The sequence below is a fragment of the Glycine soja genome, chromosome 8 (assembly GCF_004193775.1).
Source record: "Glycine soja cultivar W05 chromosome 8, ASM419377v2, whole genome shotgun sequence".
Lineage (NCBI taxonomy): Eukaryota > Viridiplantae > Streptophyta > Magnoliopsida > Fabales > Fabaceae > Glycine > Glycine soja.
In genome coordinates, this window is record NC_041009.1 from 22654369 (window position 1) to 22674663 (window position 20295).

The 20295-nt window shown below is 32.4% G+C and overlaps 2 protein-coding genes across 2 annotated transcripts; both read right to left on the reverse strand.

Moving 5' to 3' along the window:
* Nucleotides 1-3336: 3336 nt before the first annotated feature.
* On the reverse strand, nucleotides 3337-4012 carry LOC114420900 (protein GLUTAMINE DUMPER 5-like). Its single transcript, XM_028386612.1, has one exon. It carries the CDS (start codon nucleotides 3887-3889, stop codon nucleotides 3536-3538), a length of 354 nt encoding a protein of 117 aa, XP_028242413.1. The 5' UTR covers nucleotides 3890-4012; the 3' UTR covers nucleotides 3337-3535.
* Nucleotides 4013-8938: 4926 nt separating this feature from the next.
* On the reverse strand, nucleotides 8939-13079 carry LOC114422782 (ribosome biogenesis protein BRX1 homolog 2-like). Its single transcript, XM_028389311.1, has 9 exons — nucleotides 12945-13079; nucleotides 12662-12869; nucleotides 12369-12510; nucleotides 11958-12036; nucleotides 11641-11765; nucleotides 10717-10818; nucleotides 9657-9725; nucleotides 9470-9568; nucleotides 8939-9375 (listed from the first exon to the last, which is right to left on the reverse strand). The coding sequence occupies exons 2-9, from the start codon at nucleotides 12850-12852 to the stop codon at nucleotides 9244-9246; spliced, it is 939 nt and encodes a 312-aa protein (XP_028245112.1). The 5' UTR covers nucleotides 12853-12869; nucleotides 12945-13079; the 3' UTR covers nucleotides 8939-9243.
* Nucleotides 13080-20295: the final 7216 nt, after the last annotated feature.

Sequence of the window (20295 nt, forward strand, 5' to 3'; positions counted from 1 at the left end):
GTAATCACATTCCATATATATACATATAAATTTCATGCCTGAGATTCACATTGCTCAGGTCTTCAAACAACACAAGTCTCATACAACACAATCCATAAAATCACGAGACTAATATTTTAGGGGAAAATTCTAAATTAAAGAGGAGAACTATGATTTACAAAACAAACTCTTAAGCCCATTTAAAATTTAATAAAGAAGTAAATAGAAGAACAAATATCAAATTTATAGTCTCCTCTGTAATTAAGACTTTTCCCAAGAATTACAATCGTTACAACAACAACATCATTCACAATTTCATTCATCAATAAAAATATCACATCCCATTAGTCAAAAATACAGTTTTTCTTGAAAACCCGCATACAACACGGACTGTCATGCATCCCTATAGTTAGGTTCCTTAACCCTAACAATGGTATCAAAAGTCATAAATTATAATAAACTCCCATCACCTATCGTAAGCTCTCCATCAACTCCTTTCTACGTCGCTCTGAGGTCTCTCTCGTTCACATTCGTTGGTCCAAATCCAAAGTTCTATATACCAAATTGAAGGTAATTTAGTATAGATTTCAAAAACAAGATTAATAATAACATTCGGGGTCAATTACCTTTGTCAAAACAAAAAGGGTTATTGGGTATTTCGGGTTCTACTACAAAGAGACGTCATTTTGAAATTCCGATCATGCCAATGTGAATGGGGTTCAACAAAGGTCATGAAAACAACATCAATTTTATAAAAAGATAACTTTTACAACATCTCATTTTCAAGGGTTTTTCAAAGGAAGTGTGAAAACATCCTATTACGGTACCCAAAACACAAGGGACACTAAGAGAAGCTCAAACTATCTAGGAGAAAGGCATAGAAGTCAAGATTACCTCAGAGAAACTACAAAAGAAATGGTTGAGAGTTTGTTTCTTTATCGAATCCTTAAGGTGGACTATAAGGATTCTGCTCTAATTAAAACGTTCCTCCCCTACATTGGTTCGGTGGCAAGTAACAGCGGCTCGTGGTGGCCACCACTGATCATGGGTTGTGGAGGAGGAGTTTCTAGGGTGGTTTGGGCGGAGTTTTAAGAGAGAGAAGCGTGAAATCATGTTTTTCATGCTGAATAACGTATTTATAATATGCAGATCTCGTTTAGCGAGCTCGTCTCGCTAATAAGGAATCCACCTTTGGCGCTAAGCGCAATTCCTCTTGGGTTGGGATTTGCATTGAGCATAATTCCTCTCGGGTTGGAATTGCTCTTAGCGCGCTTCTCGCGCTAAGCAAGATGTCAAACTGTGTTATTTTGCAAATCCCTATGGTCAAAATGTGAATATGTGGGTTACGAACCCATAGTACAAATTTGATGGCGATTCAACAGTTAATGAGTTCAGGATCGCGATTTTATTGGAACAAATTTAGATAAAACTTAGAATCTCATAATTTCAACTCAAGTCAATAAAAGTCCACATAACTCCACATTCACATTAAGCAAATCGCACATGACTAATTCACATAATACTTCAACTCATCCAAATCAATCACATAATCAAATAACATGAAAAATACATTAAACATCGATTTACAGTAAGTGAAATTCTAGGGCATTACAATACTAGTTGGTTATTTGTTGTGTTTCTCTTATGTTTGTTTTTTATATCTTAAAAAGTTACTTTGAAACTAATACTTATAATAAGATTATGTTTATTTTTTATTTAAAAGAAAATTATCCTAAAAAAGTAAAAGAGAAAAAGAGTATAGATAAGGAAAGGAGGAAGATGAGAGGGAAGGAGGGGACAGGGATGAAAAAAAAGGGAAAAATAATTTTTTTAAATTAAAATTTTTTATAAAATTAAAAATATTGAAAATTTTAAGATATTTAAAAAAAATTGTCTATTCTATATGACGGAAATTAAAAAAGATAAATCAAATAATATTAGTCTATCCAATCACAAGTATTTTTTAAAAAAAAATATTTTTTAAAGTTTAAATCATATTGCAGCCGAATTAGTAACTATGCACCTTGCCACCAAGTGATTCGGTCGCAAATACAGTTGTTGTTTGTGCCAACGACATGTTATCAGTCGCTAAATCGATAGTAGTTTGTCACCAATATTGTGTGGTCTCTAAATTGGTCTCAGTTTGTACCATTCTGTCGGTTGCTAAATCGGGCTTAGTTTTTCACTAATATTTGTTGGTCGCTTATCTTCGTTTTTCTATTAGTGTCACACTAAATATTTGCAAAATATGTAAATTAGGGAATTATACCAATAAACGCTATCAGTGTGTCCCCCCTACTTTTTCCCTTCTAACATGTACTTCTTTGAAGAATTTCTGGACACACGTACATGTAATAATCCATAAGCACTTCTTTACCACTTGAGTGTGTTGTGTGCCCTCATTCTTTGGAAAAAGTTATTCTTTTATTCATCAGTTACAAACGTGTGTCTCTTTATAAAAGAAAGAATTAAATTATTTAAATGTTATTTGATACAAATATTTTTCTATTTTTTTATAAATAACTTTCAAAATGGAAATAAACATCAGTGGAAAAAATTACACGACTTATAAAATTGAGCAAACATTTAGAATCTTTTGTTCAAGGAAATAATTGGAAAAAAAATAGAGACCCAATTAAAAATTATTAAATATTTCGGGAACTACATAATAATTTAATTTTAAAGATATGATAATTTTTTTCTTTATTCTTATAATTTTTTATTTTTTATCTTTTTAATAAAAGTATATAATTTTAATATTTAACTACAAACTAAAGGCATATTTATCTTTTTGTCCACATTTTTAAAAGTTGAGAATATATTTAAACTTCAATATATATAAAACTAAAGATAGATGGTATATATATTTATCTTACCAGTTAACAAGGTTAATTGTTGCTTCTTTGATTCCTTGTAATTATTGGACAGCAGAATATAATCAGACGCCCCACATACTAATAAATTTCTCTCCCAATTTTTTTTTATAAAAAAATCAAACAAGTGAGAATGTATAGATACTCGCTTGTCTTTACTTTGATATCTTATTTTCTTTGTGTGGAGACTGATTTCAAAGGAAGGGTTTGTGTCATGAACTTGTTTATCACTAACTTTGAAGTTTGAACTAAAACTAATTTTCTTGCTCCATCTTCTTTCTAAAGTGTGTGTGTGTATATATATATATATATATATATATATATATATATATATATATATATATATATATATATATATATATTCTTCCTATTTAATGTTTCGGATGAGGATTTAACAACTCATACAACTTCCTTGATCCACCAATCTATATAGCTAGTCTTGCTGCAAGAAATGAAAGACACATGCTATGCATACGAAACAACATCTCTCAACACTACCACATCCATTTCATTCGATCTCTTCAATTTACATCTCGCAGGTTCAACCAGAGTTTAAAGAGCTAGCAAAATGTATTATATATAAAGAAAATCAAACCCCAGAACAAGAAAATTTCTAAGAATATATATATATATATATATATATATATATATATATATATATATATATATATATATATATATGATTACTCTGACTCTGATCTACATACTGCTACTTTGAAAAGGGGTTGTTCATTATGGCTTGTGGATGGAACTGGCTTGGCCAAGTAAGTGGGGTTGCTCTCTCCAGCCATGATCACAACAATCTTTGGCTCTGAAACATTCTCCTCCTTTTCCACCATCTTGATGGGTGGTGGTTTCTCTTCATCACTGGCCGAGTTAGAAGAAGTATAGTATTGTTTACGATAAGACCAAGCTAAGATGAGTAATGCAACTGCTATGACTGCAAGCATGATAGCTAAGCCACCAAAGAGGTAAGGAATGGGAGAACTCAAAGTTTTGAAACCACCTGCTCCTGATTCACTCATGGTTGAGTTCATTTCTTTTGAACCTGATTTGGGTGTTTGTTATTGGGATGGGGTCGATGCTATGGATGAGATTGAATTTAACCAATATATAGTACATAATTAAGTACAAGTAAACAGTACGTGATGGGATCTTGAATGGAAAGGAAGGTGTCTAGTTACTAAAATGGCCATGTATTATTTGTCAATGGTATTTTTGTTATTAAATTCTTTGAGGTTGTCCGAAGCTTCAAATCGTTATTTCGTGGAATGTTTCTGATGGAGGTTTCTAGGATCGCTTTAGGCTTTTTATTTCTTCTATCTTGTCCAAAGGAGGGCCTCCGGAAGATTATTGTCTCAGACAATCTTTTTGGTCAGTTTTGTACGTGTTGATAGATATATAGTAAGTCCATCTATATATATATATATATATATATATATATATATATATATATATATATATTATTTTTTTGTTTGATAATATTTCTAAATGGTTTTTTAAGTTTAATTATATCCTTAAATACGGATAATAAAAATTCTTATGATATGGTTATGACTTATGTTGACTTGTGTAAGTTTCTTTAGTCGATTAAATCCGTGCTAGCTTGCGTTTAAGATTAAGTTTTAAAAACTAACTTTTTAAGTTTATCTAAAAATATTATGTAATAAATAATCTCTTTTACTCGTAATAAATTGAATCACGAAACACTTGCTGTATCCTTCTAAAGGGATCTCGTCCGGATAAACTGTCTTGGGTTGGTTGTTTTGTAACACGGCCAACATGGATGATGATTCATGTTATATCAATGAAGCAACCAACACCAAAAAGAAGGAAGAAGAAATCTGAAATTATTGTACCATGGAAGTTTCTGTTAGGCCCCACAAACGTGTCCATGCAATTTAAGGGGTATTTGGTACATAAAATTTCTCTCATTCTTAATAATTATGCTTTCTTATTAGGAATTATATTTTGTGAAATAATTATTTCTGTAAATATTATAAATATATTTGATATATTTTCTTAGAATATTATTATGAATATAAGTTTTTTTTTTTTACTTTCATGGAATTTTGGATTAATTCTCACTTTTCTTATGAAAATGTTAAGTTAGGAAATATAGTTTAAAAAAATTCCAAGAATATTAGATTTTCAAATAAAATCCTTTTAAATTCATATCAAATGTGAGAATGAAACATTCTCCAGAGATGATAAGTCAAAGTGACCGAAGTCACATTTAACTCACCCTATAATTTTCTTAAAAGATATATAAATAAGTATATTATTAATTAATGTAGAAATTTTAATTTATAATTATAATGGAAAATCATTATAATAAGAAATATTGATTAAAAAATTCTAAAATAAAAATGATTTATGTCTGACAAAACTAAAATTGACAATCACACTGTCCAATGGCAGACCTACACTATAATAAGGATGCACACTTGCATCTCCTTATTTTTTAAAATTCACTAATAAATTTTCTTTTAAATTAAAAATTGTAAATAAAATTTTATATTTTTATATTTTATTCCATATATATTTATATAGTTGAATCCATTAATTTTTATTTTTTATAATTTATCTTTACTGATTTAGAGTCTTGGGTCCGCAACTGACACTGTCCTTAACATAAGTGTGACAATATTGCCCGATCAAATGATTACGAAGTGTTAGGGGTAGAACAGAAGGCCCTTGCTCACGTTATTTTTTAATTTTCACTTTAAAAGTAATTGAACAAAACAATATTAATGATGTTAAAATGTTTTCAGAAATGAACTAAAAAGGAAATATTTCAGAAAAATCAACGACGATGTGCAATATCAAAATTATTTCAGAAAAAGTTCAAAAAAAAATAAATTTACTTTTTTATGTATAATAACAACAATAAGATTCTAACCTTAAACCTTTTACAAAATCAACGCTTAGGCTGACGTGGTAGCCTATGGATCAAATTAACCTAAATATGTTAGGCAAATGTTTTTATTTTTTTATTTTCAGTAATATAAATTTATAGAATCACAAACACTGTGAAAGAGGAAACATGAAGATCTTTAGCTAAAACTGCGGTGTATATATTCATCCAAATAATGATTGAACACAAGAATTGTTTCAAGGAATTTACAGTATTTCATGCTTTTAAGATAAAAACACCTTTTTACATAATTCCGTGTGAAGAGGAAACACCGAACATCTTTTAGCTAAAACAACGGCGGTGCACCAATTCATAAACATAATGATTATTGATTAAACACAACAATTGTTATAATAAAATGTTTGGATTTAAGGGGAAAAAATACTTTTTAGTCAGAAATAATTTTATGAAAGGATGAAGATTTTTATTTTTATTTTTATTCATTGAATTTACCTTGAAACACGCACATAATATTTTTAACTTCAATTTAAGCATGGTCGAATTTGTATAACTCCATGCTTAGAGATGATAAAAACACTAATTACATAACAGCGTATTTAAGCAAATTAAGAACTTCAATAATTATGCTCTGACATTACAAAACAATGGACAAACACGTAATGGGTTGTGTTTTTTTAATCGAATCAGCTAGTTAAGAACTTTAATAATGTGATCTATTATGCTTTAACATGACAAAACTGTGGTCTAACACATAATGGATTTGGTGTATTATTGGGGTTATGTGGAAAATAGAATGAAGATGGAATTAATGGTCACTCACTAGGTGGATTAAGGTGAGGAAAAAGCAAAAACTCTTGTGGGGGTAAATTGGCATAAAATAACTCAGTGGGAGTGGTTGACGGAGGGGTCCTTGTCCCTAAGACTTATGAACAGATGGGGTAAAGAAATTTGTTGGAGGGCCACCCAGCACTCACATATTCTAAGTCCACATAAAAATATTTAAATATATGTGACGATGGTGTGATGATAAGATGTCTCAGTTCATGTCTTAAACCAAACACAACCAATGGGAACAAAAAGGCAAAGATGAAATGGTGATCGGATTTTTTGGTTTTGAGAGTTAAATTTGGAATATGTTCTGTTCCTTTTGGAGTTACATGAGGCCAACATTTTTTATGACCGTGACTTTAAGTGCTAACCAAAGACTACTCTTCTAGAAAAGTGATTCAACATAAAAAAAAAAAAAAAATTGAGATCAAATAAGAGATTATAACTCATGATTGAGGTGTACCATATCTGTTGATCTAGCTAAAGGACACAAATGTTATGGTTAAAGTTGAGATTCACAAATAATGGGGAATGTGTTCATAACAGACTCAGATTCCATTAAGAAATTATATAGCATTACCGGATTGGATACTAAAACATATTGAATTATTGAAGTACCAATTTCCATGAATCAGGAGTTTTGTAGAATCCTATAGCTTGGTGGAATTTATTTTGGTCCACATATGAACCTTAGATTAAAAAAAAGTGATGCAAATCCTGAATTTCATCATACATGATCCAGAAGTATTCATTGGAAATGCTTACCTTTGTATAACTGAAGCTTTGAGCTTATGGAACCACTGCAATTCTTTTCAATTTCTTTTTGGATATATTTCTATTATTTCCCCCAATGTAAATATAATGTTGTAAGTTGTTTGGAGTGTAGAGCCAAGTTTTGGATTTTGTTGTTGCAGGATAACCAGCGTGACATGCTGTATTTATTATCTCTAAAATGTAATGCTACAGACAAGACTCTTTTGAGTTGGTGATGTATCATAAAAAGATCATATTCAAATATTCATGATTAACATTTGTTTATATTACTAGCAGCAACAAGAAAGCTTTATTTTACACGTTACAGGAATTACACGACATTATTTGATATAATTAAAAATCAAAATTTTAAAAATATTATGTAATTTGATGTCTTCTTTAACGATATCTTTGACTTGATTTTTGGTCCTTTTTTTCTTTTTAAATGACTAAAAAATCATATAATATATTATTCTAACTAACACTCTTGCTTATGTGTTCAAATCACTTTAATTAATGTTGTATCATATTTTTCTCAATGAATGAAACATCAATTTTTTTTCGTATATAATAATTTGATATTGTTTTTTTATATGACCACATATCTATTTTAACATTTCCAGTTGTTCCTACTTTTCTCTTATTTTATTCCTATAAAACCTAACATTTACTATCATATTTTTTTTTCGACATTCATAACAAAATAGTATAACTACACATAATTATTCAATAAAATTTGCTTTTGAATCTGATAGGTATTTGTAATCACAAATAATGCCAATTTTTTTTTATTCACTCAAATGAAAAACGAGAACATTTTCACATTCAAATTTGTTATGAATAAACTTATTACTTATTGGAACATATGCAAGAAAGAGTTTATTGACAAAGGTTTGGCAATAAAAAATGTACAAAATGAAGAAATTTCCTCTTTTTTTCGGGGAAATTTTTACAGAAAATCTTTGATTTGCACTTTTTGTGCACATAAAATGTGAAACGCTTTGTACGTATTTATTTTCACGCGAAATATCATATCAATAGGTTTTAAATTCTGACTAATTATATAGTTAAAAGCGTCTTATTTTTTGTACGTATTAATTTTCATGCGAAATTTCCTGATTAATTATATCGAATTATAGGATTGCTTTAATTCAATGTTTTTAAATGGTTAATTTTATGGAAATATTTTTAAAACCTGCCAAAAATAAATTAAATTAAATATAAAATTCATACAGCTTGCAAAATTGACGAGAATACTTTTTTTTTCGAAATTATTCTTCCAACGGCTACGTGTCATTATATTGTGTTAGAATAAAATAAAGTAATTTGTTGCTGCCGGAACTTATCAATAGTTATAGAACAACACAGTTGTGCTCTTCAAAAATAAAGTCATCCCCCAAGATTGGCATACTATTGCCAATGGGTTTTTCATTGTAGATACTAATAGATAGTTTTTATGTAATTATTTCATGTTAATTTTGAACTGGGCCATTTTATAGTAAAATTAGATGTTTTCATGCCATTATTCTCTACATAGTAATATGTAGTTAATTAGTTGTCCTGTGAAATCAATAGAAAAAATGGCAGTTCACTACAAGGGAGGAAAGCTCACAACAAAAATCACATCTTAGGTGAAAGCATCTTTATAAACGAGATTTGACTAATTAAAGTCGAAATAATCCCTGGTTAATATACTAGTAGCATATCAATCAAACAAACCCATGATCCAAAACTGAAGCCTCTGTCAAAATTTAATTTCCACTAGGTTCAATGTCTGATAAGAGAGAATAACCAGACCCCACATGAAATTACAGAAAATAACATTTATAGAATCACAAAAGTCTCCCTTTAATGCTATGGAATATAATGCGAGGATAATATAGGAGAAATATGGGTTTTTCTTTTATGTGGTAGCTGCGGTTGTATTTAAAATCAATCTTTCCACATATCTGCAAACTCATCAGGCTCCAGAGGATTGGACATCTCGTGCATTTTCCTCCTTGTCTTTGCTTTGACCTTCTTTGCAAACTTTCCAGACTTCTTCTTTTTCTCCAAAGCTCGAATCTATAAGGATCAGCAACCAATAACGATAGAGTTATATTGTCAGTGGAAAGCTTGGGAAATTATAAATATAGATGGAAAATATATTGGCCAGTACCTGATTTGGTGACACATAGAGCGGATTCTCATATAAAGTTGGGCCTCCAAAACTGCCACCAAATATTTTAATTGGGTTCAAGCAGAATCGCGGACCAACCTAAACAAGTAGTTTGCATACAGGTTAAATGAATATTAAAAATTTAGAGATCAAAATATAAATCAATAACAAATAACAATTTTCGGACCTCAATCAATGTCATTTTATCAAGGCCACCTCTAGGTAATTTGTCCGACTCATTATGATGAGCAGAGATCTGCAAGGGAATAGAGATATAACATTGCTCAGTTGGCATCAGTAACAGGAAGAAAATGAGACTATGGCGTGGCAAAGTCAGGTTCACAAGGTACCCTCTGTTTAATATTTATGAACTTCGCAGAAAATGACACCATTATCTCATTTAATTTACCAAGACACCATCAATAAATATGAAATAACTAAATTTAAATTCATTAGCTTAATATGTAATGTAAGTAATCAAATGCATGAACAATCAATCACTGTACACCCATCAATTATGCATTTGCAGGTGGTGGTGGCAATGACATGTAACATAAGACATGCATATCTATCTCAAGTTTGCATTTTAGAGTAAATAAAGCAATTTAATCTCTGTTCCATCCGTGTGGTTGGATATGGGCCCACCTATAACCAAGCCAAGCTCAGTTTAAAGGGACAGTTAACACCTGTACATCGAGGACATGGGGAAAATCATTGAAAAAAGGGGAATGATGAGCAGATGTGGCTCAAACAAGCCTCATGTTCACTGGACATCAGTCCCAGAAGAGCCATGTGAACAACTCTAAGAATAATTTCCAGTGGAACATCTTAATTCATTTATAAATAAAATGTTTTACATTGGTAGTAGATCAAATTCAAACTCTTATCAAAATGGCCCATTATCCTCCACGTTCAAAGTTGTTGTGTTTAAGCATTCTTTATTTCATACTGAAGACTATTTGTTAAGGAACCCAAAAAGCTAATCCTTCAAGTTGAAATGTAAAGAATATAAACTGAGTCTTCAGTAATATCCATAAGAAAGAAAAAGTTTAAAATTTTCAACTCAAACTTCATTTCAATCATTAAGCCATGGCTAACAAACCAAAACAACATAATCAAAATCACAATGTACACACTAGAAGTAGGTGGAATGGATTCCAAAACAACAAATCTGCATATTATAACCTGTAAATTAATGCAATAGGTAACAGACATTCTTTATATATTAAACAAATACAACCACAAACCTGATAATTCCGGAACCATATATGGTCATCAACTATTGAGAAAACAAAAACGTGATCATGGAAAGGCTTGGCCTTTCTGTGGTCCTTTGGTGTTTCAAATATCTGAAGAAGAGAAAGAAATATATCAGCAATAATCAAATACAGTACTCGGCCAAGAGCATAGAAATACAGAAAATTGTAGACAGGAAAAGATGCATGGAACAGATCTCCACATCTTACTCAATTTAAAATGTCAATAGATGGACATAACAATAACATCAATAGAATTTCCTTGGATCAGTAACACAAATTAAAAAAATACTGCTAGGAAGATATATGACAACCATAGTATAAGATCCCAAATACATCAGAAAAGAGCGCATGAAACAATTTTTAGCTAGGCTAGCAACACCATGAAGCAACAAACTAAGATGAAACTATTAACCTAAACTTCACTATTTATGAAATGGTACATATTAAGAGTAATCAACATGAGACTTAGGAGTTGTTTGGTTTGGTTGTTTCCTGTTTTCATTTTCACTGGAAATAGAAAATGATGATGGAAATATGTTTGGTTAGATTTTTGAAAACATTTTCAGTAAAAATATTTTCCCAAACGAACCAAAAAATGGAAACAATAAAATCTCATTTTCAGTGTTTTCAGTTGAAAACAGAAACCTCATTTTGGGTAAAATGAAAACACGAATTTTAAGCAAATCTAAAAATACATTTCCTTCCTTTCCTTCACACACGGTGGCAAGGAATGTTTTTATTTCCTAAAAGCAGAAAACAAAAAATCAAACTAAACATGTTTTCAGAATTCTAATCTTTTAAAAATGAAAATGCAAACCAAACACACCCTTAAAGATTTCCTTCTTCTTTTCACATGAAACTAGGTGGACAATACAGAAATACTACTTATGAGTAAAGAAACCAGCCATGTACCTGTAACAACATCTCCTTTAATAGTTTCCAATGTGCATCTTTTTCAAAATTTGCTGAAAATGTCAAAATTGGACGCGAACCTTGTAGGTGATTTCCCGTTAGCTTCAATTCCTCCATTGTGTGAACTGGAAAGCAGTGGAGGAAAAACAGAAATAAGTAAAAGTATATCAGAAATAGTTGAGAGTGAGAGAAACACAAAAAATCATACTCCAACAAGAAGAATGACGACTAGAGTATAAAGAAATCCGAACACTACATCATCATAGCAAGCAAATTGATATTGTATTAACCTTATGAATACAAGATGAGAATATTACCGGCACTAACTAGAAACTTTACAGATGGGCCATTGGGGCATTTTGCCATCCAGAGATAAAGATCTTTATGCTTCCTGCACTGAAATTCATATATAGAAAAGGGGAGAAGAAGGCCGATATGAAATATGAATCTATAAAATAAAATAAAATAAAATAAAATAAAAATTTAAAACAATCATGTTTAATCCAATCTGAAAAAGGAAGTGATGAGGCCGATATGAAATTAACGGTGGTCAACAATAACATATCACAGAAAAAAAAGACATCAACATATGTGACCAACAAGAGAATTCCTTAAACTATAAGCATGCTTTAAAATTCCTAAATAGCACAAAACATAATGCATATAAACAAAACCTAATTTCAAGTGAGAGAGCATGACAAGACCTTGTGGCATATGAACAAAAATACCTCAAAAAATAAACAAGAGGAACAATTTTTTAGCTCAACAAGCTCGTTGAGGGTGGCTCCTTTAGTTTCCTTTGATTCAACTTTGTTATCCTTCTTACAATGAGGCAAAAGTGTGACCAAATTCAACATCAAATGCCGGTACCTATAGAAAAAGAAAAGGAAAAAAAAAACACTTCACCCCATGAACACCATAGAGAAAGACAAGACAGATTTTCTCTATTCTTAAATTTGACACATCAAGACAGCATAGCAGAAAAGAAAGTAATAAAGTAATGGAAACTGGAAACAATCACCTGTAATTGATGCGCCTAGAGCAAGTGACCAATAGCTTCTCTTTGTTCCTAAATATTGGTGAATCATCCTCAACTTGATTCTTATCCTTCCACCCCAAAAGGGTCCTAGCCGGTCTCTCTGGAGCAGCCTCTTCCTTTTTGGGTTGTGCTACAGCTTGAGTAGTCTCACTGTGTTTTCTTTTCTTCCCCATTATTCTTGCTCAAGAATCTGCAACACCAAAGACCCATTTACCCTCCTTAGTTCCCATAAGCAGCAGAATAACAGAAACACAGATACACGTACCTGCGAGTGCGAACCCTTGCTCTGTTGAGTTGAAGAAGAATGAGTTCAACGAATGCTGGCGGCTAAGGGTTTTTCTCCTCCCCTAAGAGTTAAGTTGGCTCGGGCCCTTTAATAACCTAACCAGTTAAGATGGGTTTATATCTATTGGGCTTCTTCTCTTTTACTTTCAGCTTAAGACTTGCTCGCTCCTATGGTAGGGATTTGCTATAATGATTTTTAAAATTTACTTCTTTTTACGGTAAGATTTTATAAATTATTGGAAATCACAAACATTTTGGTGTTAAAAATGCAGTAGTGTTCATGACAAGAAAAATAACACATCATAAAGATACAAGTTAGAAAAATATTTTATCATGTATATTATTTGATGAATAATCAATAACACAAGTAAAATAATATAAAATTTATTAAAATATCTAATATTATTTATCTTAATGTAATTTATATCAAGTTTTAAAAAATATTTCAAAAAACTATCAAATTTTCATCTGCTTGATTTGTGTTGTCTCTTAACTTTTTTCAAATAAATTGTGAAACAAAAATATTTGTTATAACTAATACCATGATTTTTTACGAATCAAACTAACGGATTATTGTATAATCGTAAATAATTTTATTCCATAGGAATTACTCAAATATTCCTTGAATGTCAAAAATCTCCCATAGAAGGATGGCTTATAAAAAAGATACTAGCATTAGAGCCAATGCAATGTACGGCATATTGATTTATTGTAAACTATCACAAAAGGTAATTATTATATGATTCAATTTAAAGAAAAAATAATTTTACATTTTATTATTGCATTCGAGCTGGGACTACAAATCTTGTTTTAAAAACATGCTTCTCAAATACTGCTATGTTGCAGCTATATAAAATAACGTTTCTTTTTTAAACTTTATCTGTTTACAAATTAAGAGTTATGCTAAAAGGGTTGAGGAGGTTGGGTTTGTTGATCTTGCACATTTTCTTGAGCTTTCAATGCGAGAGGTTGTATTTCATATAGATTGTTGAGGTTGTATTTCATACCCAGCACTATGAAAATTCAATCTTGTTGTTCCTATGGATTATGTACATAAGTAGATTATTGAGTATATTTGCACTAGTTAATTATATGCAAATAATTGTTCAAGTTTGATGACTGAGAAAAATAATTTGCATTTGCGAAATACATTGGCACAATTAAACATGTGACTAATATTTTTGATAAGGTAGAAGAGTAAAATGTCTTAATAGTAGTTTAGTGCACTAACTGTTTTGGATCATTTGATAGAAAATACTTTTTTATATTAACACAGAGAAAGGACAGAAAAAAACTTACCATTAGATAATGTGGATAATGGTATTTTACTCCAACTTTTGTTGTGTACATAGTATACATGTTCAACTCTTGTCATTTGATAATAAAGAGAAATACGACATAGATTTGTTTGCATAAATTTAATATATATATACACACACATCATTACCAACTGATGAAGTTGAAACTGCACCTACATGCTGGTCAAGTAGAGTAAACTCCATTGACATAATGCTTTTAGTATTTTATATATAATTTCTATCTTTGCGAAAAAACTTTCTTCTCGTATATTAAGCATTAATATTCTTACTTTCTTTTAAAAAATCATTTTTATATTTTATATTTATTTTTTTAATCTTTAGTAAAAAAGTTACTCCCCTTAAATAAAGTATAAATCTTGTTACTTGCTTTAAAAAAATAATCTTTAGGATAAAATTTGAGTTCGACAGAAATAATTCCTCACCCGGCTCTATTTGCTCCCCCCCCCCCGACCGAACTCCAAATTAGTCGGAGTCCCTTTTCCTAGATGAATTGGAAGATTAAGACTAGAAAAAAATTCATCTACACATTATATAATTGAATATATAATTTCTATCTTTAGTTAAAATATTCCTCCCCGTAAATTAAGTATATATTTTCTTACTTGATTTAAAAAAATAAATTTCATATTTCATATTTTATATTTTATTTCTATCTTTTAGAAAAATGTTCATCTCCACAAATTAAGTATAGATTTTGTTACTTGTCGATATTTTTTACATAATTTAATGGGAGAAGAAGAGGAAAGAAAAATTTTTCACCTCATAATTTTACAAATAAATTTTAGACATTAATTTTACTTATACTTAATATTTAAATAAAATAAAATATTCAATGAATTAGTTAAGTGAAAGATAATAAGCAAGAAGTAAACCAAAAAAATTAGTCAAGTAAAAAAATAGTTTATTCGTATTCTCCATATTCAATAAAACAAAGTATTCAAAAAATTAGTCAAGTAAAAAAGGAAATAAAAAATACATTACAAATATTACAAAAATGAATTAAAACATATTCTTTTATCATAACGATTTATATGTTCATTTGATTTCAAGTAAATTATTCATGCTCATGAATTAAGTGTAATTTTTTCTGCTTGCTCTCATTACACAAATTGTTCATCCTCGTGTTTTATATTTTACATATATTTTATATTTAATAAACTTACATATACACAATATAAAAAAAGTTAAAATTCGTCCAAGTATTTTTTTAAGAATTTACCTATATGAGTAAGAATGTAACACTCTTTTTTTTGTCAAATAAATAAAAAGAGTTTTATTTAAAAATTAATAGAGTTTTTATAAATTAAATAAAAGAGAGAAAATGAGTTTTGTTAATTAAAATAAGGGTTTCATACTATTAGAAAATAAATAGAGTGAAATGATATTTTAGAAAATAAGTGATGTTTTAATTGGTTATTTATTCAATGAAAGAGTAAAATAGAGTTCATTTTTATAAAATAATAAAATAAAGAAAAAATAGAGTAAATAATGGGATGAGAGTACCCTAATTATAAATAGAGATATATTAGGTTTAGTTTTTACATTTACGATGTGTCTCTGCACTCTCTTTTCCTCTCAAATTCGTTTTCCCTACTTCATCTCCCCAAAACCCTCTCTTTTTCTCGCACACCCGAACCTATCCCAGTAAAACTACAATCTGGGACTCTTTAACCGTTGGATAATTGTGAAATTTGACCATCACCTTCGGAACCCATTCTTGCACATTCTTACCATTGGAATTTGTGAAATAGTGTTTGTAGAGAGAGAAATGATCTTCACACGAAGATAGTGAAATTGAAGCTCCAGTCCCTTTTCCTTATCTTTAACGCTTGGAAACCTTAGCAGAGAAACAAGAAAAAAAGCTTGAGAAATCTTAGGGAATCACTAAAAATGCCTATATCGTTGCCACACTACACATGTGAACCCGCTTAAAGGTAATGGATGGACTTATAGCAATTGGGGTTAGGATGAACATGTGTAGGGATCCTTAGAGGATCAAATTAAGGTCTATTTTTGGATGTTTATATTTATAATTCTGCCTTTATGATTATAATCATGAGATTTTTATGTTTGACGGGCTAATTAATGTCCTAATGCAAATTGGTTGATAAAATTGAGTGCTCTTATGTTTTTTTGTGTTTTTGTGAAATTGTTTGAAGGGTTTTACCCCTCATGTTGTGAGAAATATTTTTGTATAATTCGTTTGTGTTTTGGAAAAGACTTACTAGATTAGTGTGATAAATTATTATATTGGGATCATGAATTTGTGATTGAGATTGTGTGTAAGTGATAAATTGTGAGATACATGTATATTAAGATATTGTATGTATTGAGTTATGAGTTATTAACTATGCAATCACATAACTGTAAGACTCTTTAAGGGCGACACGTTAATGTGCAACGAGTAGTATGATGGGATTCACTATGAGAACCAGACAAGTTTAATCATTTTGAGGCGCGACGAGTTAAAATGATTTTGAAAATAATTGAGTAGTTATGCGTTTTGCATAGCTCATATGCAAAGTCTATGTTTGTGTCATATATATATTAATAATGTGTGATGTGTATATGATTCATGAGGTGTGATAACATGTTGCTTTGGGATTATAACATTGTGATTGAGATTGAGTGTATTTGATAAATTGAGTATGTGTTGAATTGTAAGATATACATGTGTATTGAGATGTTGTGTGCATTGAGTTGTGAGCTATGAACCGTACAATCACACTACTGTAAGACCCTTTAAGGGCGACCAGTTAATGCGTGATGAGTATTGTGATGGGATCCACTGTGGGAACCCAACGAGTTTTGTAACACCCTGGAAATTTCTACCCGGAATTTTTGGAAACAATGTATTTTGAATGATTATATATATAAGTATTATTCAGTGTCTATGCCTATATGTTCTTGGTAAGGGTAGGAATAGTAGGGGCAAGATACGCGGGTTAGACTAATTAAGGAAGAGAAATCCATAACTGGGAGGTTATGGGTTAATTCCTAATTAATTAGTTTAAAAATCATCGTTTTGCGTGCGACTTAAAATTTAACGAAACCAACCTCTGAACCACGCTCGGGGTTTTATTCTGTGCGTTTTGATATATATATTGCTTGCTTTCGAAAACTGGCCCCGGCGGACGCAGAGAAACGCGAGAAACTGGAATCAGAGAAACGGCACGCAAACCGAGGCAGGATTTTAGCGTTTCAGAGGTCAAATTTTCCCCACTTTTGTGACTGAGTATGGGTCACAGTCAAAAAGAGAAAGTGGGCCCTTTTTGCTCCAATCAAATAAGGACATGTGGCAGAGCTTGAATAAAATAATGGAAAAAGGGAAAACCCTTTTTATTTAAGACCAAAAAGCTTTTCTCTCTCCTCACTCAGCCCCACAAAATTTCAGACAGCTCTCCCTCTCTCTCACGCAGCCTTCTTCTTTTTTCTCCCATCCACCATTGTTGCCCAACAAAGCTTCAACCTTTGGTGCTCATTTCTGCTCCAAATCGCGAAAGGAGAGCATTTTCGGGGTCGTGAAGTGCGTGGCTACGAGTGGGACTTCGAAAATCCAGGTTTGGGTGGACTTCTTTCTCTCTTAAATTTCGTGGGTATGGGGTTTTGGGAGATATGATGGGTGGTTATGTTAGTTTTCTGCTGTGTGATGATTATTTGTGAAGGCATTTGCTGAAAACTTGTTGAAATTGCCATGTTTGGGTGAGTTAGACATACCCATTATGTGTTAGGGTTTTTGTGATGATGTTTGTGATGTTTATATGCTGAAATTGCTGATGGAAATCTGTTAGAGATGAAGGGTAGAACTAACCCAAGGTTAGAAAGGGAGAATGTGATGTTATGAGTGAAAAAAAAAGAGTGAGACTTTGAGAGTTGGAAGGCTAAGTCTGAATTCTGTGGTAAATGGAGGTTAAAGTGAGTTAATACTAGCTTGAAATGTCATTTAGGACTTATAAGAAAGCTTGGACTGTGCTAGAGAGAAAAATAAATGACCAAAGTGAACAAAGAGCCATTTCTAGGGCAAAATTGGGTGTTGAGGAGCCAAATTTTGATTCGGTGGAAATTTAGGTGTAAATCCAGTTTGAACAAGTTTAGATTGATGTTATAGACTTGTGTGAGGTGAGAGTTTGCTCCAAATTGACCTCATTCTAAATTTCACCTTTCAAACCTAGAAAAGCCATTGAATTGAGGGGTTTTGGACACCTAGATTTTGTGTTGCTGTGGTTTGAAGCTTGAATTTGGTTTAGGCATGATTGATACATGATTTGGGACTTGTAGGAATTGATTTGGGCAAGATTGGATGAGAGGAAGTGTAATTTTCGAAATCTGCACTTATGCAGAATTTTTGCTGTGAAATTGTGCAGCAGAATTTTGCACAAGTGCAGAGAAAATGCTTGTGTGTGGTTGGCTGTGGAAAGTCTAGTGCAGAATGAGTTCTGGATGTTTGCTAGTAGATCCCAACGGTCAAAATGTAGGCTTATGCACTATAGACTTCCAGTAAAATTTTGGAGTCGATCCAACGGTTAACGAATTGGATCGAAGGAATTGTTACTGGGGTCTTTAAGTGAGAAAAGCTGTGATTTTGGTTGATGTGTTGAGCAGAGTTCTCTGCCTTTGCTCTGTTTTGCTTGGCTGTGATAGCTTGTGCTGTTTGAATGTTGTTTTGCTTGGATGTTATGGAAGCTTGGGAGGATTGATGGGGACCCGGTGTTGAGAGAAACGAGGATATGGGCTACGTGGGAGTACGTGAGCTCAGTTGGAGGTGGGCAACAGGGGATGGTGGGTTTGTGCGCGCATTGTGGATGTGGAAAACTTGTTGTGCACCATCGCCCGACCGCCACCTAGTACCACATGTGATGGGTACCCCATAATCCTACAAGCTTGAGATGAGGAAGTGTTGATGGGTGAAACTTCCTGCTTTTATTGTTGACCACAGAGTGGTACCTGGAGATATGTCGCGGGGGTCAGGAGACCTTGGGGACGTCAGGTGGGGTGCTATTGCCCAAAACCAAGCTTGACCAATCCCGACCCAACCCGGGCATAGTCGGTCAGTGAGAACCTGTGATGTACCTAAGCAGGCGAGCTCCTGGCAGTCAACAGATAAAAGGAAAACAAGACCACAAAGCAAGGAGGCTTGTGGTGGCTGGCCAGCTGTGAAACTTGATTGATATGTGAGATATGGTCTCTGGTAATCGATTACCAAGGGTGGGTAATCGATTACAAGGCTTAAAAATGAAGATAGGGGGCTAAGATGGTCTCTGGTAATCGATTACCAGGGGATGTAATCGATTACCAGGCTTGAAAACGAGGTCAGGGAGCTAAGGAAGCCTCTGGTAATCGATTACCAAGAGGTGTAATCGATTACCAGGCTTAAAAAGGGAACTGGGAGTTGATGGGAGCCTCTGGTAATCGATTACCAGCCTGTGTAATCGATTACACAGAGGAATGGGTCACTGGTAATCGATTACCAGGCATGTGTAATCGATTACACAGTGTATTATTGCATATTTCATGTCCTGAGGCTGTGTAATTCAAGTTTAGCCTCTGGTAATCGATTACCAAGGCTGTGTAATCGATTACCAGAGATGGAAAGCCTTAAAATACCCCTTTTATTGCATGTAATGTCATGAGACGCATCGTGTGCAGCACAGTTAGATTCTTGTGAAAGAGTCTACCCCTTTCTCTTCCTTTTTGTAGATCGTGATGGCGGCGCAGCTAATCCGTGATCGAGTAGAGATGGAGTGCCTAGAGGGAGCTTGGGAGACCCTCGAAGGCAACACGAGGTGCCGATTTCGGGGCACCATTCGATTCACGGCTACTTCTTTGGTGCATCCAGATGAACCTGCACGGACGCTTCAGCGCACTGTGGAGTGGATACTACCCACGCCTACACCATATCGTCTAGTGGAGCCCGTTCAAGTGATCGAGGTAACGTCATCCGAGGAAGACCCTGAGGAGGACCTGGAGGAGCTACCTCCTGAGCCTGCTGTGGATGCCCTTGACTTTCTAGAG

Bases quoted from the DNA above. Each gene is read 5' to 3' on its own strand.
- LOC114420900 (XM_028386612.1), bottom strand. From the start codon at position 3,889: ATGAACTCAACCATGAGTGAATCAGGAGCAGGTGGTTTCAAAACTTTG.
- LOC114422782 (XM_028389311.1), bottom strand. From the start codon at position 12,852: ATGGGGAAGAAAAGAAAACACAGTGAGACTACTCAAGCTGTAGCACAA. The intron at 9,726-10,716 runs GTTTGTGGTTGT...ATTCCCTTGCAG, and splicing joins TATGGTTCCGGAATTATCAG to ATCTCTGCTCATCATAATGA. The intron at 9,376-9,469 runs GTACTGGCCAAT...TGATCCTTATAG, and splicing joins TCTATGTGTCACCAAATCAG to ATTCGAGCTTTGGAGAAAAA.